This window comes from Mustela lutreola, chromosome 1, assembly GCF_030435805.1.
Source record: "Mustela lutreola isolate mMusLut2 chromosome 1, mMusLut2.pri, whole genome shotgun sequence".
Classification (NCBI taxonomy): domain Eukaryota; kingdom Metazoa; phylum Chordata; class Mammalia; order Carnivora; family Mustelidae; genus Mustela; species Mustela lutreola.
Window position 1 is genome coordinate 129,059,157 of NC_081290.1, and position 27,494 is coordinate 129,086,650.

Here is a 27,494-nt window from a genome sequence, read left to right on the forward strand (position 1 = left end):
TTGCTGCTATTTATTTTACACTTATTAAATGTTAGGTTCCACTTTAACTTATTCTACATATTAATTTATTTAGTCCCTCATAATAATCCTATGGTGTATTTAGATATATTAACTTATGTAAATCCTCATAATAATCCCATTTAATATTTAGTATTATCATATTTTCTCTAAACAAAAGATGTCGTCATTTGTGTGCTACTAAAAAAAAAAAAGGCTGCCAGTTAAACTATTATATAGAGCTGTCTTATTACAAGAACTGACATTTATTGAAAGAGCTCTTTTAGACTTTGTTGGAAACACTCTTATCTCTAAATAAAAAAAGAAGACAAGTGAAATAAATGGGATAAAATATTCCCAGAACTTACTTCACATTTAAAATCTAACTCTTCTGAATCACATTTGGCTCGGAGATGTTGATGTCTCCCCCCCCCCCCCAATAACTCAAACTTCTGTATGTAAAAGAAACTTATCCTCATAATAAGTGGTTTGTTGATCCAGTACTAATTTGAATTCAGCAAACTTTAGCAACACAGTCACACACATTTGGCTGAAACTTTTCAAAAGAAATCAGTAGAGGGAAGATATTTTAATCTGATGTTTTTGCTGAGTTTTTTGTTTCATCCAGATGTTTTAGTGCCATATGGCTCTGACTTTTGAGTACATGAAGACAGAATAGGAGTAATTCTTAAGTTTACAAATATGGGCAAGTCCTGCCTTTGCCAACGCAAACCACATAACATGGCAACTCATATGCTTGACGTATAAGAAGCAGAGAGAGCTAGAGCTCAGTTTCTGTCAGCCAGGATGCCATTAAATTAACAAAATCTGGGAGGGTTTATTCAATCAATGGTGACCTGCAGAATTTATCCAAATTGGTAATGAGCTAAAAGCATCAAACAGGTTAAACCACAAAGACTTGTTTTCCCCAAAGGAGCTGACAGTCCCGCCTGAACTAAGGCTGGCATTCTAGTCTATCCTCAAGTCACCATAGCTCTTTTTCATACTAATTAGTCTTAATAGAAAACAATAATAATATTTTACTAGAATAAAATAATAATCTGAGGTTCTGTGAAGAGTTTCCATGATTTAAATCATGACTGGCCCTGCTTGGTGAAAAAATTGAGATGATTTCATTCTATTTTCAAAGAGAAATATTTATCGCCCCCACTGTTCATATCATATTACCAGAAAGTCAGTCAAAGAATACCCTGAGGCTGCCAGTCTCATTTTTCCCCTTCCTACAAGTAAGAATTGAATCTGTTCTTCCACAAATTAACTAACCTTTGCATAAGAAAGGAAGAGAGGGAGAGATCTGGAGGAATGGAAGAAGATAGGAAATGACTAACCAGAGAGCACATGTCTTTAAAGAATACCCAAAGGCATTAAAATGTACTGGCTCAGAACATTCATAAATACATTCATAAAGAGGTGTGTGCAGTCCTGTGGGCCACCAGCTTTCAGTCCTTGGTATAGAGAAGAAAACTGGCATGGGATAGCTCCTCATGACGATGGGCTACAGGAAAGCAAGGGAGACGCAAATGCCCAAAATGATTTCAGGCTTTCCTGAGTAATAGCATGCTGGGGGGATGGGGACTTGGTGACAGAAAGTGGGAAAGATTAGGACTCCAATCTTTGATGCCTTTTCCAACTTTGGGTTAACAGATCAGTCAATAGAAATTCTCAACAGGCATTTGGAGATGTAGAAACAAAGCTCAGGAGTCTATGTCTGTAACACTTTATTTTTTGTTAAAAAATAGCAATTTCGTGTGCTTTGGTTTGAGCAGCTTGATTGAAGCTGTCCATTTCTACTTTACTCTGCAGTAAACGTTAACTCCAGCTCAGCATCACAACTCGCCCCAGTCTTCATTCGATTCCACAGAGAAAGGAACTGTAGGCTTTACAGCAAATACATTAAAAAAGTAAATATCAAATTTTATTACAGAGCTCATTCTGTATTTTGAATTGGAACTCTCATAGGGAAATGCTGGAAATAGACTAAATCATATATAATCATATATAAGTATCAAAGAAACCAATAATCCCAGGAATATTTATTGAAGTGGGAATTTTTAAGACCTTTCACATAAATGCAATTGAACAAAAGAGACAGATAAATATGATGATTTATGTCTTGTTCGAGCTTCCTAAACATTAAGTTTTGACTGTGTGAGTGCTGACTGAAAGATCCTGGAATTTAATCACTAAACTACACAATCTAATTGTAAGAACTTTATCAAAACTATAGCTAACTTTGGCAATAATAATTAAACTAGGTAGTTTCTCTCTTTTGCACACACACACACCACTTTGTAAAGAGTCAGACTTGGAATATTACATTTTAAAACACAAAAATTTATCATATTAAAAAGTGTTTTTGGCTTGTCCTATTCAGTAAGAATAACACTTCCATTTCAACAGGGTATTATGAAAATATGGAGAATGCTATTTGTTAAAATATTTGACATCATTTAGAAAGAAGTCACCTATAAATCCTAGGCACTATCAATAAAAGCCAACTTTCTAAGAAACATAATTTAGGAATCCTTAAATGAGCCTACCTTCCCTCCAGTGTAACCTTTCCACTCACGTGCAATTCGCCTCTTCTTCCTGGATTCTCTCATAGAACCCCACTCGTGTCTCTTTGAAGCACATCATCCTTCCTTGTGCTATAGTGATTGGAGTCTTAATCTTCTCTACCTGAAAAAGGGAAGTGCCAGAAGCTCAATGGAGTTTTTCTATATTTCCTCCAAAGTTCCTAACAGATACCATAAACCCTGAACACTGTTTCTGAAATGAAGTCATATGAAAATAAATAAAAAATAAAACAAGATGATAGCCTTTTTAGCCCTAGGCTATAAAACTAAAGTTATCATCCAAAGAAGCCCTCTATTTATAGATAAAATAGGTTCTTTGTCACCCTAATAGAGTATAAGCTTCTTAAGAGCAGTGACATTATCCTTTTTTCCCAAAGTACAAATGGAAGGCATTCAACATACATTGAGAAAATGAATGAATGCCTGAATGAATGAACACATTTTTGAAAACACACTAAGCTTTTATCAATAGATTTAAATCAAACTCAAATATTCAACCATTTGTTTTTAAACAACAGAAACATGTACGACAAGATGTAAAGCAGAATTGAAGATCCAAGCCAAGTGAGAAGGATTAGGAGGACAGGAATTCTCATTTAGCTAACCTAAGAAATGAAAGAACATTTAGAGATAGCCCGGCAGCTACGAATGATTTCAAGAGAGAGTTCATAGTTAATCAGCCTTTGGCATTCATTCATTAAAAAACCACTAATGACTGTTATGTACAGTCTAGAACTTAAGTTTTCCTTTTTCTTTTCATTACTACCCTCCAAGCTTTTTTAGACATTTTTTTTCTATTTGTCCCCTCCTGTGAAATTTTAATATTATACATATACTCGTCTATATCTGTATGTATACCTGTTCTTCATCCATTTAAAAAGGTAAAATGAGATTTTTTTCCTCCCTCCTTAAAAACCGGTTTTCACACCTCAGAGCAATAACATCCCCATCGATAATACATGGTCTCCTAGACTCTAGAATAATATTTCTCAGATCCCAAAGATGTGTTCTGAGGGAGTCTGAGAAATTATTTTGCTTTAAGAAGTCTTCACTATCAAATTTAAGCAACACTGGTCCAAACCAATATAACAAATAACATTGGTAGTGCCTACTGTATGATGCTGTTGTAACCGAGTCCTTTTTGCCCGTCAAGCATCTCCAAGTGTTTATCCCACAGTGGTCAACCTAGAGACAATGTAACAAGAAACATCTGCTCCATCGTATTATATAAAGACAGTAAGCATCATATTATTATAGGTCATCTAGTAGAAATCGATGTTTTCACAGTTAAAGAGATTGACAAGTAAATATTGTGTATGGTTCTTGCAAGGGACTCCAGCAGCAACAATTTGGGTGTTTGTCCATTTGGTTTGGTTTTTTGCTTCTTTAAGTTTGTTCCTACTGCCTTACACTGTTTTTCTTTAAGACATTAAAGGTTTAGGTCCTTTCCAGTACAACCACAATTATGTGCACCTAGTTTGTGCCAAACTACGTATCAAATTGTGATTCAAGGGGAAATCTTTCTATAAAATTTCCTAGAAATTGAAATGAAATCATTTATTGAATAAAGAGGGTTCAGTTGTACTGACCAATTGACAGTTGCCTTCGTAATTAACTTTAAAAGGAAGTAAAAGTAGTGGAATGTGAGCAATGAAATACTGAAGAATATAAAATTACTTAAGCTCTTATATGTTCTTTACACAGAAAACAGTATTTTTATTGTCACTTCAAAACCAAGATGGTTTCTAGTGTCTGTTAAATAAAAAGAAAAAAGGAAAATGAACTGATAATTATTTTCCCAGTTACATTATTTTGTGTTTTGTTAGAATTACAATGTTGTAGCCTAAATTTAAGACAAATATCTTTAGTAATACAAAACTAACAGTTAGACTTGGTTCAAATAGTACTATGGATATAAGAGTAACACCATGAAATAAAATGTTTCTTGAAAGTTGGTACTACACTAAATCAAGCTTGTAATTATTTATACTGTTCTGTAAACTGTTGTAGTTTAAAAGTAAAGAAAGAAACACTTTAAGAACCACAATTTACATTTATTCCAGGTCGCTTCAGTGGAACTTAATACGAAAGCTTCCTCCTGATGGCTTCAAGAAGTACTATAATCTTCAAAAACTGTAAGAAAAAATTTAATTCCCGTGTTAAAATTAACACACCATTTTGGCCTGTCTTTTCCCACCTCTGCACATAACAACACTATATCACCACTTAAGTCTAATCTGTCCTTGGAAAATTATTTAGCTGTTAGCTAAAGACTACCAGGTAACTGTTTTTTTGAGGAGTTCTAGAAGTCATTCTAGAAAAATCACATTTATTCTCAAAGAAACAGGAGCATGCGAGATATGAGTTCTTCTGGCACACACACTAGCCTGTGAAGAATTTTCTTCCATATGTTTGCAAATTCGTTCTCCACCTAAGAGAGCAAGTCGTGGTGGTTGGAAACCCCAGAGCATGTTGTTTTGGGGACTTAATTCCATTTTCATATCTGCCATGCAGTTTTTTATTTTCGATTCATGTAGTATCTGACATGCTAGATTCCCATCAGTTCAGCATTTTCATGTATACTCCCCAAATCCATAATGGTGCAGTTTGTGCTTACCTGTGATTCAGTCCAACTCTGTGACTATCATACTTGATATGATATCATACTTGAACTGTTCGGTTTAAATATCCTCAGCCTGGGGACGCCTGGGTGGCTCAGTTGGTTAAGCAGCTGCCTTCGGCTCAGGTCATGATCCCAGCGTCCTGGGATCGAGTCCCACATCGGGCTCCTTGCTCCGCAGGGAGCCTGCTTCTCCGTCTGACTCTGCCTTCCACTCTGTCTGCCTGTGCTCGCTCTCGCTCGCTCTCTCTGACAAATAAACAAAATCTAAAAAAAAAAAAAAAAAAAAAAAAAAAAAAAAAAATATCCTCAGCCTGAATCATGATCTCTAGAAAACATCCGAGAATTCCTAGATTCATTCTCATACCTATGTCTGTTTTAGTTCTGGTCTTACACTGAAGAAACCTCATACATAGTTGTATATGTATCTGTACGTTCTTCTTTAAGATAACAGAAATAGAACAAAATCAGAATAAAAATTAATCTATTCGATGAAATGTACTCAAAACCCAGATAATCTGCAAAAAAAGTATGTTTCATATTTAAAAATAAAAATCTCACTAAAAATGACATTCAAAACTACTGGATGTTTAACAATCGAGAGAAGTGCTTTTCAAAATTAGGCCTTATGTAAATATTTCAAGAGAATGCTTCTGTATTCTATTTTCTGATTTTTGGAGGCTGAAGAATTTTTCTGATCTGTAGCACCACCTTATGTCCACATGTTTAAAAGGAGTTAGTACTCCAATTTTAAACATCAAAATTCAGGTTTATACAACACAGTAGTTTATCATTTTTACATAATAAACATTGAACTAATTTTTTTAAGATTTTATTTTTAAGTAATCTCTACACAACGTGGGGCTCACACCCACCACCCCAAGATCAAGAGTCATGTGCTCTACTTACTGAGCCAAGCAGGCGTCCCAAATTACTTCTTGAACAGCCAATTTGTTTTAACTAATAGATCAAAATAGCTTAATTACAAAAAAAATTCTACTTGATTATTAGAGATATAGCTTTGCTCAACCTTCATGCAATACAGTCTATTAATCATTAATCATGAAAATACTTAGAAACAAATAAATACATGCGTAAGCTTCTCTGCGTATTAGCATTCCCTATTTTGTAATCGAAATCACAGTCAGTACGTTCCGTGAAATTAAGTGCATAGTAAATTTAATAACATTTTTAAAATCAAATTTAGGTTTTCTTACATGTTGGAGAAATAAGGAATCCCCTTGAATCAAAATTTCTAATTAACTAAGAATTTGTTCATACTGAGAGTGCCTGGTTAAGTGTCTGACTCTTCTTTTTTTTTTTTTTTTAAGATTTTATTTATTTATTTGAGAGAGAGGGCATGAGAGGGGGAAGGGTCAGAGGGAGAAGCAGACTCCCCGCTGAGCAAGGAGCTTGATGCAGGGTTTGATTCTGGGACTCCAGGATCTAGACCTGAGTTGAAGGCAGAGCAGACACTTAACTGATGGAGCCACTCAGGTGCCCTGTGTCCGATTCTTGATTTTGGTTCAAGTCACGATCTCAAGGTTGTGAGCTCAAGCCCAAGCTGGGCTCTGCACTCAGCTGGGAGTCTGCTAAAGATTCTCTCTGTGCTCTCTGTCTGTCTTTCTCTCTAAAATAAACAAATAAATCTCTTTAAAAATGTGTTCATATTGGTTTCTACCTTATTCCTCCTTGTATTTATAAAAATATATATATAAACTTCAGAACTCCCTAAAGGACAATGGTGACCTGTATTCAGTACAAGAAGTCCAGCTTAAAGCCCTTATTTGTCGTTTCCTAAAACCTGGGGCCAGTACATGCAGAGGGACAAAGCTTTGCAAGGGTGCATTTGATGCAATTGCTTGGGTTCTGGTATCTGTTTCCTTTGACCTCCAGTTAACCCGAGGCCAATCATCCTGGATGACTAGTTAACTATTTAAGATTGCATTCTTGTCTTGACCTGCAGGTCTAATTTATATTCTTCTAGTCCTGGGTCTTTTTACTTCTTTTTTTTTTTTTCTTTTGCCATAAATACTCCTTCTAAGCTTCATCAAACACTTTTGGAGCAAGGCTTGGAGGGTCAAATTAATAAAATTAAAGCTAACTTGCTGGGCAGATTTGTGATTAACATGGAATATGATCCAGGACCTTAAAGATGTCACATACTTGTACTTTTGCCAGCGTTATACTAAATGCCAATCTTTCTATTATAGCAGGAAATGTTAAAAAGTCTGATTTCTGGTCCTGTTGGAGTACTGAGTGCCTTACTATGCCTTAAAGTTTTCCTTAAGGAAGATTCAAATATTATATTTTTAACTCTTACATATTCATCTTTATAACTAGAATTTCTAAGTAAAATTTGCCTAATCATACATGAAGTTAACAGCAAAACAAAATGAGATGATATCTAGTTTCACTCAATTATCGCTAGGTCTGCCTTTTTTTAATTAAAAAAAGAGGCTTAGGGGTAACTGGGTGGCTCAGTCAGTTAAGTGGCTGCCTTCCCTTAGGTTGTGATACCTGGGTCCTGGGATCTAGTCTGGTGTGAGGCTCCCTGCTCAGCGGGGAGTCTGTTTCTCCCTCTGCCTGCTGCTCCCTCTGCTTGTGCTCTCTCTGTGTCAAATAAATAAATAAGATCTTTTAAAAAATAAATTCATAAAAAATAAAAAAATAATTAAAATAAATTGTTAAAGTTTATTATGCAATGAATACTGTTATGCTGAAAATTAATTAATTAATCAATTAGTTCTTTAAAAATGTTTATTATGGTAAAACAAGTAGTACGTAAAATGCACCATCTTAACCAATTACAAGGGTGTATTCAGTGATCCACTAAGTCCATTCCTGTTGTGCTAGGAGAACCACCACCCACCCAAAGAGCTCTTTACGACTGGCAAAACTGAAACTGTGTCATTTTTTTTTATAATTATCTTCACAGGTGTCTGCAAAACAACAAGATTAGATCCATACCCATCTATGCATTCCGAGGACTCTACAGTCTTACTAAACTGTAAGTACCTGCGCAATCAGTTCACCAGTCCTGCAGTTTGCCTATTGCGCAGCAGCCCTCCTGCCCACAGCAAGGGAAGGGTGGGCGCAGCCCTGTCCCTGGGGGATTCCAGCTCAGACAGGCCCATGCTTGAGTCCTGACTCCAGTAGTCCTTATTTCTTCACATCTTCATCCATACTTCTTATTGTCTGGGAGTTTGTTGCTTGGGGATTTTTTTTTTTTTAACAGTCATCTTAATGGGTATGAAATGATATTTCATTATAGTTAAAAGCAAAGCTTTTTAAAATTGGCTTTCTGAGCACCTGGGTGGATCAGTTGGTTAAGCAACTGCCTTCGGCTCAGGTCATGATCACGAACTTTCAGGATCGAGTCCCGCATCAGGCTCCCAGCTCCTTGGGGAGTCTGCTTCTCCCTCTGACCTTCTCCTCTCTCATGCTCTCTCTCACTCATTCTCTCTCAAATAAATAAATAAAATCTTAAAAACAAAAAGAAATTTTTTTTAAAAATGGCTTTCTCAAAGTTCATTTCGTTGAGTTTTACTAAGCAGCTGAACCTAACCTCCTGTAAGAATTAATAGCATGGAAATATAACCAAAAATCGCTTAAATCAACAACTTCCTGTATTTTTTTTATTTTAATTCTTTTTTTATTAACCTATAATGTATTATTTGTTTCAGGGTACAGGTCTGTGATTCATCAGTCTTACACAATTCACAGCCCTCACCATAGCACATAACCTCCCCAGTGTTCATCAGCCAGCCACCCCAGCCTTCCTACCTCCCCTCCCCTCCAGCACCCCTCAGTTTGTTTCCTGAGATTAAGATTCTCTTATGGCTTCTCTCACTCTTGGGTTTCAAATGAAACAACTTCCTATATTTCCATTTCTGCCCCCCTTGCTTTCTATCTTACACTACCTTTTAAAATCCTTATCCAAGAAACTCATTCCAGCCAGATTCCTAGTTTGTGGCATGAGGGTTTGGGATTGAGGAAAGACTGCCTAATGATTTTACTAGTAAAATGAAAGAAGGGCCATGGAGACTCAAAGTCTTAAAAGTAACCACTTTTGACAAATCCTCTTCCCTTCTATCCCATCCCTGATCTTTAATCTCTTGGCAAATCACCCAAAGTCAATACTGGATCCATTCCCATTAGACTCCCAACTATCTTTCTCTCTAATACCCCACGAATCTGTTTAAAACTTAGTAAACCACATCTGCTTGGTTTAATGTTCAATGGATGTGAACAATAGTCCAGGCTTGGTTTAGAGTTCCACAGATGTGAAGAATAGTATCACAAATTTTAAAGGGTCCGCCATCTCCCTCCATAGTTATTCATAGCACTAGAATATTGTTTGGATATTAAAGATGTCACACACTTCTAGATTATCTGTGATAATCATTAGGTTCCTGCTTTTCATTCATCCATAAATATTCATTAGCCATTGCAGTGTGTAAATTTCTCAGCTAGACACCATGGGGAGGTGGCATAGGAAGATAAGTCAGACAGGCTTCCTTCCAGCAGCTTACACCCTAAAGTTTCAGGCAAAGGGCTATGCTACTGCTAGAGAGAGGCATGCCTCTTGCCTTCTGGAAGCTTATAATCTAGGGTGGGGAAACAAAACCAGTTTTGTGATAAATCAGTTATATGCAAAATAATTAGAAAATTATAAAAGAGGTTACTTAATTAAATCCTAAACCTGTGTTGTTCAGACCAAAACTGCTACTAAATTCACTGAAAGGGGTGTCTGGGCAGCTCAGTCAGTTAAGCATCTGATTCTTCAGATGTTATTTTGGCAAAGGTCATGATCTCAAGTCATGGGATTGATCCTGGCATCATCAGGCTCTGCACTCAGAGCATAGTCTGCTCGAGATTCTCTCCCTTTCTCTATGCCCCTCCTCCTGATTGTGCATGCACTTGCTCTCTCTCTTTCTCTCTAAAATAAATAAATAAAAGAAAATCTTAAGAAAAAAAGATTCACTGAAATGAGTGACCATTTGGGATCTAGAATAGTGAGGGATGACTCGGGAAAACAGACAGGACTGGGCTAAACAGATGAGTATAAGATATGGGAGGAGTCAAATGCCTTGTATCTAGGGGATTGCTATTGGCTTTTAAAGGAGACCCCTGAGGCACATGCACCCCAATGCTTATAGCATTACTATTCACAATAGTCAAAATATGGAAAGAGCCCAAATGTCTATCAAAGGATGCGTGGATAAAGAAAATGTTAATACACACACACACACACACACACACACACACACACACACAATGGGTTATTACTGAACCATCAGAAAGAATGAAATCTTGCCATTTGCAATGACATGGATGAAACTAGAAAATATTATGCTGAGGGAAATAAGTCAGTCAGAGAAAGAAAAGAACCATATGATTTCACTCATACATGGAATTTACAAAATAAAACAGATGAACAGAGGAAAAGGGAGGGGAAAATAAAATAAGATAAAACCAGAGAGGGAGGCAAGACACTATACACTATAATACAGGGCATCATATCTTGTTATCCCTAAAAGTCAAACCTGGTAGGGACAGGGGAGACTACCAGCAGGAGGAATTTTATAACATGTCAACTCTAAAAATTGTCAGAAAAGAGAGAAATCCATGTGGTCCAAGTATCTGTTGGAAGTAAAATTTCTACTAAAACTTCCATATGAATCGTAGGCAGAGAGGAAAAAGAAGAGAAATCAGAATGGTAAGCATGAACAGAGGTGCTGTTGTCATAAACAATATGTGCTGAGTGTTTATGACATGTGTTGCCTCAAACATTACCACAACCTAATAAAGTAGATACTAATATTACCTCCATGTTAGAGTTGGGAAAACTGAGGCTTTCAGAAGTTAACTGCTTCCTTAAGGTCACACTATTAATAAGTAGCAAAGCCAGGACTTGAACTGACAGCAGAGAGAGCAGCACATTGCTGTGCTCAAGAGACTGAGGTAGAAATAAACATGGCGAAAGGGCAAGAGCAACGTAACAGAACAGAGTTGGTTCACTCTGCAGTAGGGTTAGAAGTAAAGTTGGGCAGGTAAAGTGGGGTCAAACTCTTTGGTAAGGCATGCAATGTCCTTTTTTTCTAGAACAGACCCTCGCCTGCCTCCCAGGTTCACTTCCTGTCTCTCTTCCCAGCCCCTTCAGGGGGAGGCTGCACTGAGATACCTGGTGATCTCTTCCCTTGTTACTCTCTCCTTCAGACTTCTTGCTTTTGCATAAGCGATCTCCTCTGCCTATATGAACTCCTACCCAATCTTTGCTTTGCAAATGACATCTTCATCCAAATCTCCATCCATCCTGTTGTGCCTCTTTTAGTACAGGCTTCTGTGTCCTGACTCCTCTGTGCCCTGCAGTCCCCACCCCCAACAAAGCTAAGCGCTGTCTGCGCAATGTCAGAACAACCATACCTTGTGCACTTCTCTCTTTTCCCCACATTGCTATAATAACCTGTTCGTATTCTACCTTCCCTCTAGACTCAAAGCGCCTCAAAGAAAGGGATGATACACCTAGCACAGTGCCACAGAGCAGGTGTGCAAAACAATTTGATTAGTAAAGGCATAGGTGAATGAATAGAGTGTGATTGATTGATTGATTGATTATAGGGGAACTAAAACCTACACATGAAAAGGTAAGTGACCAGGTCCTTTTAGAGACCCCAAAGAAGGAAAAAGGTGTGATAAGAATAGCATATAAGATGGGCGCCTGGGTGGCTCAGTGGGTTAAGCCGCTGCCTTCGGCTCAGGTCATGATCTCAGGATCCTGGGATCGAGTCCCGCATCGGGATCTCTGCTCAGCAGGGAGCCTGCTTCTCTCTCTGCCTGCCTCTCTGTCTACTGTGAACTCTCTCTGTCAAATAAATAAATAAAATCTTTAAAAAAAAAAAAAAAAAAAAAAAAAAAAAAAGAATAGCATATAAGAAAATCTAAGATGGATGACTATTGTTTTTCCTTTCCTTATTATAAGATATCAAGAAAGTAACACATTTGGGGCGCCTGGATGGCTCAGTCAGTAGATCATGCAACTCTTGATCTCAGGATTTTAAGTTCAAGTCCCACATTGGGTGTAGACGTTACTGAAAAATAAAATCTTAAAAAAAAAAAAAATCAAGAAAAAAGAAGGTAACACATTTCTTGTGGTCATTTCTCTTTTCTCAGGTATCTCAGCCATAACAGAATAACTTTCTTGAAGCCGGGTGTTTTTGAAGATCTCCACAGACTAGAATGGCTGTATGTTTAATTTACATGGCATTTTATAGTAATAGTTTTTATATTCTAAATATATAAATGAATCAATTTTTTCTTCTGGCTGGCAGGATAATTGAAGATAATCACCTCAGTCGAATTTCCCCACTAACATTTTATGGACTAAATTCTCTTATTCTCTTGTAAGTACTAAAAATTAAAGCAAATATTTCAATTGAAGGAAAAGACATGAATAAAAATTCTGCTTTAAGTTTAACAGCATTAAATATGGAATTGTTAAAGCCCCAAAAAGGCCTTTACAACTACAAACCATCTCTTAATCATATTCTAATGGCTATTTTATAGTTTTAATAATCTTATACGGTCTGTCTTCTAGGATATCAGCCCATCAAAACTAAATATAGCCTTACTTCCATATTTTATTGAAATATTCTCAAGTACACAATTACTGCCCATATTAATCTTGGTAAAGAAAAATAACATTAATTGAAAATCAATTTCTTCTCACTACCCACTTTTGATGGGAAGAGGTTTTCCTTCAGTTACTAACTTTGCTGCTTCTTCCATATGACAACTATCATTTGTCGAATTTTATTACTAACAAGCAATCACTTAAATATAACAAGACTTACAGAGAAAAAAAAAGAGAGAAGACAACTAACGCAATAGATTTTTGTGGTTTTATAAAGAATAATGATAATACCATGTTTGACTTAAGACGAGAGAAGAACCAGAAAAATGTGAATTCTTTTCTTCCTTTTCTTTTTCAGAGCGTTGATGAATAATGTCCTCACCCATTTACCAGACAAACCTCTTTGCCAGCACATGCCAAGGCTGCATTGGCTGTAAGCTGATGAACCTTTCTTTAAATAAGTTAACTAACTTTCCTGGTTTTGCCCAGTACACTTTGGATATTAGGTTTTTAAAAATGATATGTTGTTTATGTCATGTCACATTTCCTCAAATTACTTTAGTATGATTTTGTTATTAAACATGCCCATTATCCAAATTAACCCCTCTAGACTCTTGCCTAGATAAAACACCTCACACGCACACACAAAAAATTGGAGACAGGAAGAAGAAAGACAGAAGGGATGTCACAGTAGCTGTAGAACATCTCTTCCTTCCTTCTGTCATCTATTTTCGCCTATTTATTTGGTACAGAAAGACTAAGTCACTTTAGTCTCGTTTCTAAATTCTGCCTAATGAGAATATGATACTTATAATTTATTTTTGAAGTCTAATCACAATAGAATATGTCTCATGGAAATGTTTACACAGTAACTTTGCTTATGGTAATAAGTATCATTCTACCTGTTCAGAACTCAATTACCCAGTAAATTTGCCTACTTAACATGCAGGTAAAAAATGAAGAAACAAGTAACCAAAATAACTATTTATAAGTTCAGTAAACCACATGTACAGTATTATATGAAAACTTTCTCTTTCATTTTGTAGGAAATTCTCAGAAGCTTTTTTTGTTGCTTGATTTCTAAGCTCACAGCAGAGTGTAAGAACCAGATTAAAAGTTGAGGGGAAAAGGACACCTGGGTGACTCAGTTAAGCATCTGCCTTTGGCTCAGGTCCTGATCCCAGAGTCCTGAGGTAGAGTCCCACATTGGGCTCCTTCCTCAGCGGGGATCCTGCTTCTCCCTCTGCCCGCTGCTCCCCCTGCTTGTACTCTCTCTCTCTGTCCTCCGCTCAGGTCATGATCTTAGGGTTCTGGGATTGAGCCCTGCATCAGGCTCTCTGCTCGGCAGGGAGCCTGCTTCCCTCTCTCTCTCTCTGCCTGCCTCTCTGCCTACTTGTGATCTCTGTCTGTCAAACAAATAAGTAAAATCTTTACAAAAATAAAAAATAAAAAGTAAATTTTAAAAAATTAGAATGAAAAGATAAGTTCAAAACATTAGTGTGAAGTGACAACAATCGACCTGATAATAAAGCAGGAGTGGGAAGTGCTATAAAAAGCAGACATGATAACTCAAAACACACTAGTTTGGAACCATTTAGAAGAAGACAAACATCCCCAGAATCATTACTGAGTCCAAAGGGCATTTTGGTATGACAGCATAGTACACTCCCTTGTTGACAAGGTAAAGTATTCAAAAAAAGGGTATTTAAGTTCAATATCCTTTGTTGTAGTTAAATTTTATTTCAAATGAAGACATTAAACAGCTATTACATGCTCAGTAATCCAAGCGTAATAAAGCAAAATTGATTGATATTTACATAAGTAAATTAGCAATTAAAAATTCATGTGCTGAGACCAGAAGCAAATGTAGGAGATATTATGCAATACATTAATAAGCATTTCTTGTGCTTTTAAAAAGGCAGCCTAATATACATCTCAGATAAAACTGTATTTTTTAAAAGATTTTTAGGTATTTGAGAGAGAGAGAGCATGTGGGGTGGGAGGGATGGAATGGTGAGGGGGCGGGCCTTGTGGAGGAGGGCGCTCACAGGGAGAAGCAGAGCAGGGAGCCCCATAGAGTGCCAGATCCCAAGACCTCAGGATCATGACCTGAGGCGAAGCTGGATTCTTAACTGACTGCGCCATCCAGGCACCCCTCAGATAAATCTTTAAATGATTAAGATTTATTACTAAAGGGGCACCTGTGTGGCTCAGTCTGGTAAACATCCAACTTTTTTTTTTTTTTTAAGATTTATTTATTCAGAGAGAGAGCATGTGTGCAAATGGAGGGAGGGGCAGTGAGAGAGGGAGAGAATCCCAAGCAGACTGACCGCTGAATTGGCAGCCCCATATGTGGCTCGATCCCACCACCATGAGATCTCCACCTGAACTGAAATCAAGAGTCAGCATCTTAATCAGTTGAGCCACTCAGGCGCCCTAGGTTAAGCATCCAACTCTTGGTTTCGCTCAGGTCATGATCTCGGGGTTTTGAGATCAAGCCCCAGGTTGGGATCCATTCTCAGTGTGGGGTCTGCTCAAGATTCTCTCTACTTTTCCCTTCCCACCCCCTCTACTGCTCCCCCTGCTCCCACATGCCAACGCGCTCTCTCTCTCTCTCTCTCAGAATACAATAAATAAATAAGTTTAATATAAAAAAAGATTTGTTAGTAAAGAAGTGGACATTTACAATTTCATAACTAAAGTTACTATCTTTAAATTTTAGCTATCCAAACAAGTCATTTCATATCCATTCCTGACAGTATTATCCCAATGTTAATGCTAATAATAATAATTTTTGCTTTATAAATATTCATTTCTGCTAAAACTAATCACAATACCTTTATTTTGCGCATGAACTTTTATTTAGCAAAGTTTAAACTGGAAAATCTGTTTCATGTGTTGGTAAAGAAAAAATTATTTAACTGATTTACTGGAAAAATATGCATAAAATAAAAGACATATGACAGCCCCAGATAATATGCTTGCCAGATATGTGACAGACAGCAGATTAAAACCTTTACTATCATTGTTTCAAAGCAAAAAATAAAAACTGTAAACACCACAATAAAAATTTGGAAATTCAAAAAGTTGAAAATATAATTGATAAATAAACCACGTGAACAGATGGGGCAATAGCCAAAGGTGAACCAAAAATCAAGACAGCAAATTAAACTTATTTTGATGGGAGATGAAGTAGGTTTATAATTATAGGTGGGAGAAGCTAATACGAAGAATTTGAAACTATAGAAAATGATGAAGATACATTATGGAGCAAGGTGCTGGAAGATGTGGGCCCAGATGGAAAAATAAAATGCATTTTAGGGGCGCCTGGGTGGCTCAGTGGGTTAAAGCCTCTGCCTTCAGCTCAGGTCATGATCCCAGGGTCCTGGGATCGAGCCCCACATCGGGCTCTCTGCTCTGCGGGGAGCCTGCTTCCTCCTCTCTCTCTGTCTGCCTCTCTGCCTACTTGTGATCTCTGTCAAATAAATAAATAAAATCTTTAAAAAAAAAAAAAAAAAAAAAAAAAAAAAAATGCATTTTAAAGGATATCACACAATGATAAGAGGGTATGTTCATCAAGAAGACATATTAATCTTAGATGAATAAACAGTTTCAAAATAAATAAAGTGATAACCATAGAACTAGAAAGAAAAATAACTTGGAATCAAAAGTCATCACTTAAAACCAACAAATCCCCCAGTATGTAGGTATCTGATATTCTTAAGATGAACATTATAAAAAACTTACACCTGATCAAAATCATATGGTGGGAGAAAAGTAGAGAAGCATAAGGAAATACAATATATACTCATTTTATCATTGCTTATAAGATAAATTATAACAGGAAATTAATAAGTATTGTTATTCTCTAAGAAAGAGAAGATACGGTGTATTGGGTGTGTTATAAAGATAACCAATAGAATATACAAACCTTTCTAAAGATTAAAAGAAAGTTTTTTTAATTTATTGAGAGTTTTTTAACCTATAAAAACCATAGAGTAATATTTTTAAATAGCAGACTAAAGTCAGATATATTAGTCATATCAGTACACTTAAGCAGGCTTAACTTATTTTTTAAAAAGAAAAGAGATAGTCAAGTTGGCACACAAACCAAAGCCTAATTCAGCGCTATTTACACAGAAAAAAAAATACAACTATAACTTAGTGATTAAAAAAGATAAAAAAACAAAAGGCTGGTCTATAGTATTCCATGTAGATGCAAAACAAAACAAAACAAAAAGCAGACATCATATTTTTTTTATCTAAGTAGGTAAAATTCTGGCCGGTTTGCAATAAACAACACTTAGAAGAACATTCAAATGATATAGTGTGAAATTTCTCACAAAAGATATTACATTATAAATACATATACACCAAATAATACGTATAGTAACCAAAAGAAATATGAAGAACTAAATAGCATAACTAATGACCCAATTTGTATATCAAACTGCAGCGTCCTTTTTCAATAACAGAACTGATCTATTTGGGACAGCAGTGTGCCCAGCAAAAATACAATATTCCCAGACTTTCCTGCATCCTCATATAACCACATGACCAAGCTCCACTGAAGAAGGTGGAAGAAGTATACTGTGGAATTTCTGGGAAACCACCCTGAGGTGAAATAGGTAGGCTCTTCCTCTGTTTCCTTAACCAGAAAACATGGATATGATGGCTCAAGCTTTAGCATCATCCTGGACCATGAAGACAGGGTATGTAAAAAGTGAACATGAAACAACTTCATAAAAATACCATGCTGTCTCCAAGACTACCAAACTGTAGTTACGTATTTATGCTCTTATGGTTGGATGCGTGCTAGACGTACCTGCACCTAATTCTAACGAATATAACCCTGAAAGCAAACAAGAGCCAAAGAACATTCACCAAAACTGACCATGTGTTTTAGGACATATACATACTTAAGTCAAACTCAAAAAAACAGACGGAGGAACTAGCTTGAAACAGGACAAGGGTCATCCTCTTCTTGAGACTAGGAGACCAGGTGTATGTACAGGTAAGTGTTTAGATGCTGAGTAGAAGGTCAGGGGCTTTTCCTTGCTTCATCCCCTCAATTTTCTCCTTGAAATAGGAGCCGGAAATCTTTCAGAAGTATGGGGGGGAAGCAGAGGTTAAGGAGATTTGCGTGTTTAGAATGCCACTAGGGGTAGGTGAGGAAGCTGAGAAGAAACAGGCAAGATTATTGGTATTGGTATTGTTCTTCAGCTCAAAGAACCAGATTTTCAAGTTTATGCCTCAAACCGGGTTCCTGTGTATCAAGGACTAAAACCTCTCATTTTAGGAAGGAGGCAAAAACAAATTCCCAAATAAAGGTTAAAAATGATCTCAAAATTAAACTAACCTGACAATTTAATCAGAAGTCCCTAAATGATGCCTCGAGGGGTGCCTCTTACTGCTTTTTACAAATTAGTACACTAATACTAACAAATATTTTTGTCAGCTTAATAAAAAAAGATGTCATAATAATAGGTAACAAGAAAAATATATCGACTCACCCAACGATCCTTTGTAAGGCTTAAGGAAGTATCACCACCTGGTGGTAGTTTCATGGTAACAGCAATTAAAGAGGAAAGAAGAGAATGGTCTCTGTCACTGACAGTATATATTGAGAGACCAGAAGCTTTGACCAAAACTAATGACCAAAAAAGAAGTACTATAAGTACTTAGTTTCCAATTTAATAGGATAGTAGATTTTTTTCTTTCAAAGGATGTTCTAGAATCAAGATTTAAGACAATACAATATTCCATATAGTACAGAAATCCTGTCTACAAAAATTCTTCAGTTATGATGTATTGCTTCTGTTACATATCTGTAGCAATAATAAGCTATTCTCTGGACACTAGATTTTGAGCTGAAAAATTTGAAATATTTTGTGTCCTTCATCCAGTAAATCTAATGTTGCAACCTGATACAACATAGAAAAACCTTAGGATATCTTCTACAGCCTGACTTCAAATACAGTTCTCTTATTTTGCACTTTTCTTATACGAATACACCCTTTTACTCAACTGACTTGATTTCTAGGTCCCTTACACCCTGGTCTTTCAGATTGTTCAATATGTCTTGATTTGTCCAAGTCTATTTTTATTGCAATGCCCAAAATAGAAGTATCCCAGATACAGCCTAGCCAGCAGAATATAGGTACTTCTTTTAGTGTTACCCATGTTTGCCTGGCAGATTTTAATACCTGGGTCACACTTCAGTTCGTATACTTTAGTTTCAGTTGTTCTTGAATGGCTCCATATTATTGGTTACCAGGAAACTAAGTATTGGGGTAGACCGAACAGATTTAAAGACCTACTCCTGAAAGTATATCCCTAAGCTCCGCTAATGCTCTGATCTACAAACTTCCACCATAAACCTAACGATAAGATAAAAGAGATACAACAAAAGAATGCCTTCATGATCACCATAGAGAAGAGACACTCAAACATACATTTTTGGCATGTTTTACTTCTCAGATCAGACTTCTGCTGGTGACAGCATTACACAGCAAGAGAGCGTAAGCAGGGTCTATGTACATCTCTCTGAACTGGAAGTTGGAAATCCAAAGACAGCATAGCCTGTGTGGCAATATAATAAAGCAAACAGTGGTGTTCTTGGCGGTAAAAGGTTATTGAGAATTTTCCTAAGGTGTGTTTAGGCAAGGGGGGTAGAGGTGAAATTCTGTTTTGGCAGCAGAAGCTTCTGTGGCAATATTAGAATCTTCTGCAGACATAGCAAATAGGGTCACAGCACTTAGAGAAATGCCATTGGTAACTCTAGACAGATGGTTTTTGACTGTTGCTTTTTTTTTTTTTAAGATTTTATTTATTTATTTATCATACAGAGATCACAAGTAGGCAGAGAGATAGGCAAGGGGGAAGGGGAAGGGATCTGGGCTTCCTGATGAGCAGAGAGCCCAACGCAGGGCTAGATCCCAGGACCCTGAGATCATGACCTGAAGTGAAGGCAGAGGATTAACCCACTGAGCCACTCAGGTGCCCCTGTTGTTGTTTTTTAAGGAGATGGGAGTTTTTAAAATATATCACAAGGGGTTGCTGTAGACAGGTGTTTAACACATATCACTACTAAATGTCTGGTAAAGAAGTGGGTATTTATCATAAAAAATTTTTTTTAATTTTTTTAAAGATTTTATTTATTTATTTGACAGAGATCACAAGTAGGCAGAGAGGAAGGCAGAGAGGAAGGCAGAGAGAGAAGAGGAAGCAGGCTTCCTGCCAAGCAGAGAGCCCGATTCGGGGCTTGATCCCAGGACCCTGGGATCATGACCTGAGCCGAAGGCAGAAACTTTAACCCACTGAGCCACCCAGGTGCCCCTATCATAACAAATTTTTTAATTTGACTTCTCATTCGCTTCACATTTCTCAAGGTAACATATGTACTCACAAGAACATATGATACAGATATGACTCAAAACATTTTTACTATGAACACAAAAAAAGAAGCATTGCATATATGTACTATTTTAGCTCTTATGTAAGTGGCTACATGTGGGACTCTATATGAAATAAACAGTATGTGAAAAAAGATATTTTATTAGAAAGCGAATAGCTCTTGACAAATTTATTTCTATGATTAAAATTTAGCTTTATTGTTTTTGTTTTTATGTTTCAGGGACTTTGAAGGCAACCATATCCATAATTTGAGAAATTTGACTTTTATTTCCTGCAGTAATTTAACTGTTTTGTAAGTAGAGTTTTATCCTTTCAAAGTGATATTATATCTCTTTACAAACAAATTTAATCATTTATGTGAACATAAGTTAGCATAAACATGCAAAGTAATTATGACAAATGTTCACTTATGACTTAAAGTTTTCTGCAACCAAAGTGGATTGGCAAAATTATTGAAGTTCACACTAACCTTGATCAAGATTCATAACATGCATGGATCATCACAACAATTCTGTATTATATGAGACTTGTCTTTCTCAAACTTAAGTAATACCCATTTTAATGGAAAAATTTTCATTGACCACCTAAAATCTCTCTTTGGAACTCAGTTTGAGAAACACTAAATTAGTCTTAATCTGTAAGAATGTTTGCCCTTTGCAAATTACAACTGTAAAGATTGTGGAAAAAATTTAATTACAACCAAAATTTTTTAAAATGTGGCAGAATGTCTACACCCCTGAAGATATAATTGAAGACACCAGGATAAATTTTAGAATGTTGTTGAGTATAATTTCTCCTATGTCTTTCTGGTCTATTTTAAAGTCACGCTGCTTTTTCCATGGAAAAGCATGATGGAAGGATGATGGTGCTTCTTTCAGGATAAAAACACAGTTGCCTTATTCACGGGTTTTTTTTCTCAGAATAGTGTTTTTCCAACTGTGGGTTGAAACTCACAAGTGGGTGATGAAAGCAATACGGTATCTTCTGACTAGCTTATCTAATGAAACAAGCTGAATTGAATTGAATTGAATTGAAATAACAGAATGCAGTTCAGATGGTTAAACGTAAATCTTGGGTTCTGTGGATGTATGTTAAGCCCAATGTTTTTAAGAGCAGCTACATGGGCAAAGTTTGAAATCCACCAAAGTAGAATCTGTCTAGAAACCACCCCAGAATCCATCTCGAAATCCAGGCTAGAAACCATAATACAAGGACCTCTGTGTACAGGCAACGCAATAGCTATCCCTGATACAAAAAACTTTTTTTCCAGTATCATCCCACATTCCAATGGGTTCAAGCCCCTGAGATGTCTGAATTCTTGCCCGATGAGCTCAGAGCAGTCTTCAGGTGCAGGCTGCCTCATGTCAGTCACGCAAAACAGTTCTTACCAATTGCTGGAAAGAAACTAAGTGGCACCTGAAGGACATAGACCAAAACTTTCAACTTCTTTGATGATACACTTTTATATGTTTTTAAAGAAGCCTCTGTGTGAGGAAATTATCTGTGAGTTTCCTCTTGGCAGTTGCTTGTGCTTTTCTGGTCTAGAGATACTGGCTGGAGGTGGTAATGTTTGGAGAGCTGAGAGAAAATAAATGCTTCAGGATGGAACAAGGCCAACCTCTGAGCACATCACACATTTAAAGAATTGAAAACATTTTGAGACTTTTTTTAAGATCTTATTTATTTGTCAGAGAGAGAGAGAGAGCGGGGGAGCGGGTAGCAGGCAGAGAGAGAAGCAGGCTCCCCGCTGGGCAAAGATTCCATATAGAACTGGATTCCAGGACCCCGGGATCATGACCTGAACAGAAAGCAGAGGCTTAACCAACTGAGCCACCCAAGCATCAGGCTTTTAAAACTTTTCCATGAGTTACTCCTTTATGCTGGCTCATAGTACATGAGATCAGTGCAGAAATGAACTCGTCAAGAATTACATACAGTCTGTGGGGCTCCTGGGTGGCTCAGTCAGTTAAGCATCTGCTTTTGGCTCAGCTCATGATCTCCGGGTCCTGGGACTGAGCCCAGATTAGGGTCCCTGATGAGCTGGGAGCCTGCTTCTCCCTCTCCCACTCCTCCTGCTTGGGCTGTCTCTCTGTGTCAAATAAATAAATGAATCTTAAAAAAAGGAATTACATACATCTTGGTTCAACATTTCAAACTAGAGATCTTCTGAATTGGTCCAGTTTAGACTAGACTTTGTTAGAAAACTCCACCCCAAGTTGCTTCGCCTACTAGATGCATGAGTGCTACTGTGCACCTGCGCTCAGGGCGTTCTGTTAGCAAGAGGAGCTAGGCAGATTAAATGTGCTCTCTGTTGCAAAAAATCAGTCTGTAGTCTCAAGAGTTCACTTTTCACTATTTCCCTTGCAGAGTTCTTCCCTACTTTACTTAAAATTTTGAATAATATTTTATTTTTATCATCATTAAAATTTGAGAAATTTAAAACTAAAATTAGACTGGATAAGTTACTGTACTACAAAATACTTGATGTGAAAATGCACTATATATAATTATCTTTTTTTTCAGGCTATTAATCTTCTTTCCAAAAACTCATTTATCACTCACTTCAAGGAGCCACAACATATTTTTTTTTCTTTTTACTTTCAGGGTAATGAGGAAAAACAAAATTAATCACCTAAATGAAAATACTTTTGCACCTCTCCAGAAGCTAGATGAGTTGTAAGTTTGATAAAACTTTTCCTTCTACTGTTTTAGTTCATACTTGTTACACATATATGCTTCTGTACATTTGAGAAATATTTATCTCTTTTCTAACCATTATTTGTATACACTTTGAGCCATAAATGACTTCAGATAGCTTACAAAAATATACATAAATATATATGTATATATGTGTATATATATATATATAAAATAACTATTTGAAGAAAATGAGATAAAGGAAACATAGCTACAAGGAAATAATAAAATCAAGGTAAAATTAATAAATAAAATATATCCTACGTCACTCTGTCCCACTGCTAGAGAGGAACAGCACATTGTTTTTATGTTCCTTAGAGAGTAAGGATTCAGAGACCATAAGATAAAAGACATACTTTGCTAAATCCAGAAATAAAAGATAATATTAGATCCACAAAGATACTAGATGTCCTTGGATAACATCCCGACCTAAAATAATGGAAGAGAGACATAAGTTAAATCAACTGTTTACACTGCCCTTCTTTTTTAAATCAATGACCCAGTTCCAAAGGGCATTAAAACAACTCTCTTATAAACCAAAGCTTTGTGGCCTAAGCACATAGTAGCTGATTGTCAGAATAAAATATATGTTCGGGGATGGATGAAGTACATGTCCTTCAGACAATTATTTTATATTTTACTATTAATTTCCTCTATTGGATTTTGCTAAAGTTTGCAAACTACAGTCACCCCTTGAATAACTTGGGGTAGAACTGTGCAAAAATTAAGTCTCCAAATTATATTCCTACTCTAATGCAAACGGAAGAAGAGAATGAAGGGAGAAGGAAAAGAGGCACAACACATATATTAATTAAATTAAATTAGAAATTTGAAACAAGATCAAATACCATCAAGCATTTGTCTCTGAAGAAGTGATGAAATGGGATAAATTATTTTTATATTTTCCCACTATACTTGCTTTTCTAAAACTTTTAGACTTCTGGTAATTAATGTACCTCACTAATAGCACTGTTAAAAAGTTGTATAATCATTTCCTAACAAATTACAGAACAATGAATAAAGTCTTAAGAAACTAATATGACATGGTTGCAATTGTTTCCCTAGGGATTTAGGAAGTAATAAGATTGAAAACCTTCCATCGCAACTATTTAAAGATCTGAAGGAGCTCTCACAACTGTAAGACATTTTGTCATTTCACTTGTTTTATTTTTTTAATTTTAATATATATAACTCGAAATTTAGCATCTTCACCATTTTTAAACGTGCAGTTCAGTGACGTTAAGTACATTCATGCTGTACTACCATCACCACCTTCCATCTCCAGAACTTTTTCATCCTCCCAAACTGAAACTCCATACCTATTAAACAATATCTCCCCATCACCTCCCCTGACCAGCATCTCTGTTCTGTATCTATTAATGTGACTATTCTAGGTACCTCATATAGATGGAATCATTCAATAGTTGACCTTTTGTGACTGGCTTATTTCACTTAGCATAATGTCCTCAAGGTGCATACGTTTTGGAGCATGTGTCAGAATTTCTGGATATTATTCTGAATAATAGCATTAATTCATAACAATATATATTGTTCTAAATAGTAATTCATTGTATGTGTATATATAGAGATACATATGTGTATATATACATATATATGACATATACATATGTATAGAGAATATGTATATAGAGAGAAAAATCCATTTCTGAAATTTGCTATTTTACAAATTCTTTGTGATTTCTTTGTAAAATTTCTTTGAAAATGTAATATGTACATATATATACATACATATACATATATATGCTGCTATGAACATGGGTGTATAAATATCCGTTTGAGACCATTCTTTCAAATCTTTTCAGTATATAGCACAGAAATAAAATTGCTGGATCATACAATAATTCCATTTTAATTTTTTTTTAATGTAGCTTTTAATTTTTTTAGGAAGCAGCACGCCGATTCCCAAGCACCTACACCATTTTCATTCCCATTAGCAGTGCACAAGTATTCTAATTTCTCTACGTCTTCAATAACACTTGTTCTTTTCTCTTTTTTGGGTAATATTTATCCTAACAGATGTGAAATGTCATTGTGGTTTTGATTTGCATTTCCCTAATGGTTAGTGATGTTGAACATCTTTTCATGGGCTTATTGGCCATGTATCTTCTTTGGGGAAGTGTCTATTCAAGTCTTTTGCCTTTTTTTAAAGATTGGGTTTGTTTTTGTTGTTAAATTGTAGGAATTCTTTATATATTTTAGTATATATAAAGTATATATATATTTAGTAAATCCTTTTCAGTTATATGATTTATATATATACTTATGATATATTTAGTAAATATAAATATAAATATATATATAAATATATTTAGATATATATTTATGATATAGTTAGTAAATCCTTTTCAGTTATATGATTTGCAAATATTTCCTTCTATTCTGTAAATTGCCCTTACACTGTGTTGATTTTTTCTTCTTCTAAGAGTTTTCTAGTCCTAACTTCTATATTTAGGTCTTTGATCCATTTTGAGTTGATTTTATACATGAGGTAAGATAAGTTCTAAGTTCATTCTTTTGTATGTGGGAGCAAGCTGGTTTTCCCAGCTCCATTTGTTGAAAAGACTGTCTTTTTCCCTATTGAGTTGTTGCAGGACCATATACACAAGGGTTTATTCCTGTGCTGTCTATCCTATTCTACTGGTCTCTATACTCTTCTTTATAACAATACCACCCTGTTTTGATCACTGTGGCTTTGTACTAAGTTTTGAAATTGGGAAGTGTGAAGCCTCCAACTTTGTTCTTCTTTTTCAAAATTGTTTTAGCTATTCAAGCTCCCTTAGGATTCCAAGCAAATTTCAGAATGGATTTTTCTCTCTATGCCAAAAAATATTAGGATTATGATAAAGATTGCACAGAATCAGTGGGTCACTTTGGGGAGTACTGACATTTTTTAAAACATGTATTTATTTATTTTAGAGAGAGAGCACAGGAGTGGAGGGGAGGGCAGAGGGAGAAGGAGAGAATCTTAACCAGACTCTGAGCTCACTATGGAGCCAGACACGGAGCTCGATCCCATAAGGCCAAGATCACACCCTGAGATCAAGACCTTAGCCAAAACCAAGAGTTGGATGCTTAATCAACAAACCAACTGTGCCATCCCGGTGGCCCAGGGAGTTTGACATCTTGACAACACTAAATCTTCTAATCCATAAACATACAACGTCTTTCCATTTAATGGTGTCTTTTTAAATTGCTTTTGGCAACATTTTCTTTTCACACACAAGTCTTTCACTTCCTTGATTCTGTTGGTGCAATTGTAAATGGAATTATGTTTCGAATTTCCTTTTTTTTTTTTAAAGATTTTATTTATTTATTTGTCAGAGAGAGAGAGAGAGAGCGAACACAGGGAGACAGAGTAGCAGAGGGAGAAGCAGGCTCCCTACAGAACAAGGAGCCCGATGTGGGACTCGATCCCAGGATGCTGGGATCATGACCTGAGCCGAAGGCAGCCGCTCAACGAACTGAGCCACCCAGGCGTCCCTCGAATTTCCTTTTTTGCTTGTTCGTTGTTAGTGTATAAAAACACATTCGGTTTTTGTGTAGTGGTTTTATATCTGGCAACTTTGCTGCATTGAGTTGTAAGTTCTAACAGCTTTGTGTGTGTGTGTAAGTGAGAGAGAGAGAGAGAGAGAAATCTTTAGGGTTTTCTACACATAGTATCATGTCATATGTGAACAAAGATAATTTTACTTCTCCCTTTCGAATTTGAATGCCTTTTTTTTTTCCTGGCCTAATTACTCTGGCTAGACTTCCAGTACTATGTTGAAAGAAGCAAAAGAGGTCCTCCTGGTCTTGTTACTGACTTGGGAGGAAAAGCTTTTAGTCTTTCACCATTGAGGCTGATGTTAGTTGTGTGCTTTCTGTATATGGCTTGTGTTATGTTCAGATAGCTTCCTTCTAGCCTTAGACTGTTAAGTCCACTTTGTTTCTTTAATACACCTGAACTTTCCTTTTCATTCTTCCTCTCTTTCCTTCTACAATCACTACCTCCCAGAAGATCCCCCACTTAACTAAAAATCTAACCTGGAATAAGTTTCTCAAATAGAATTTGCCTTGAGAAGCTCCCTTTAATCAATGATTCTTTTCTCAAGGTGTTGTTTGTTTGTTTGTTAACAAAGACTCAGAAAATTTTTCCATCAAAATTGAGCTGCACTGTCTCTCTGATCGCTCTTTCTTTGTTCCCAGCTATATAGCCTTTTGCTTTCCATTTCACACCTCACAAATCATCAGCACAAATGTCACTCTTTGGCATAAGATTTTTTGTAAAAACCATTCAGTATGATTCCATTAATTCAAATTTGACAAAAGAGATGGTTTTTCATTCAACTCAATGAGATCCTAGGCAAAAGGTGAGGTATGTGTGGTTTCTTGTCGAGACCTCTACTGCTTCCGTGGTAGAGCCATTTCTTGACAAGTCCACTTTTGTTCTTATATTGTCTTAGTTCCCCCATCACTAACAAAATCATAGTGCTAATTAAAAGCCAGGCACAATTCTAGGTGTTTTATCTCC

The 27,494-nt window shown here is 36.3% G+C and overlaps 1 protein-coding gene and 1 long non-coding RNA gene across 4 annotated transcripts in view; one reads left to right on the plus strand and one right to left on the minus strand.

Annotated features, from left to right (window-relative positions):
* RXFP1 (relaxin family peptide receptor 1) overlaps nucleotides 1-27,494 on the plus strand; it is a 101,018-nt gene that overhangs the window by 62,130 nt on the left and 11,394 nt on the right. For 2 of the 3 annotated variants that reach the window (XM_059174087.1, XM_059174102.1), the window contains 8 exons: nucleotides 4,658-4,729; nucleotides 8,153-8,224; nucleotides 12,391-12,462; nucleotides 12,549-12,620; nucleotides 13,209-13,283; nucleotides 20,487-20,558; nucleotides 22,871-22,942; nucleotides 24,029-24,100. In XM_059174087.1, coding sequence (XP_059030070.1) covers nucleotides 4,658-4,729; nucleotides 8,153-8,224; nucleotides 12,391-12,462; nucleotides 12,549-12,620; nucleotides 13,209-13,283; nucleotides 20,487-20,558; nucleotides 22,871-22,942; nucleotides 24,029-24,100 — 579 coding nt within the window. The remainder of the gene's footprint in view (nucleotides 1-4,657; nucleotides 4,730-8,152; nucleotides 8,225-12,390; nucleotides 12,463-12,548; nucleotides 12,621-13,208; nucleotides 13,284-20,486; nucleotides 20,559-22,870; nucleotides 22,943-24,028; nucleotides 24,101-27,494) is intronic. The other variant, XM_059174097.1, reaches the window with a different exon arrangement.
* LOC131831812 (uncharacterized) lies at nucleotides 1,733-5,293 on the minus strand. The gene is made up of 5 exons (XR_009353814.1): nucleotides 5,212-5,293; nucleotides 4,647-4,727; nucleotides 3,707-3,779; nucleotides 2,559-2,697; nucleotides 1,733-1,895 (listed from the first exon to the last, which is right to left on the minus strand). It is a non-coding gene; the product is annotated as an uncharacterized LOC131831812 (long non-coding RNA).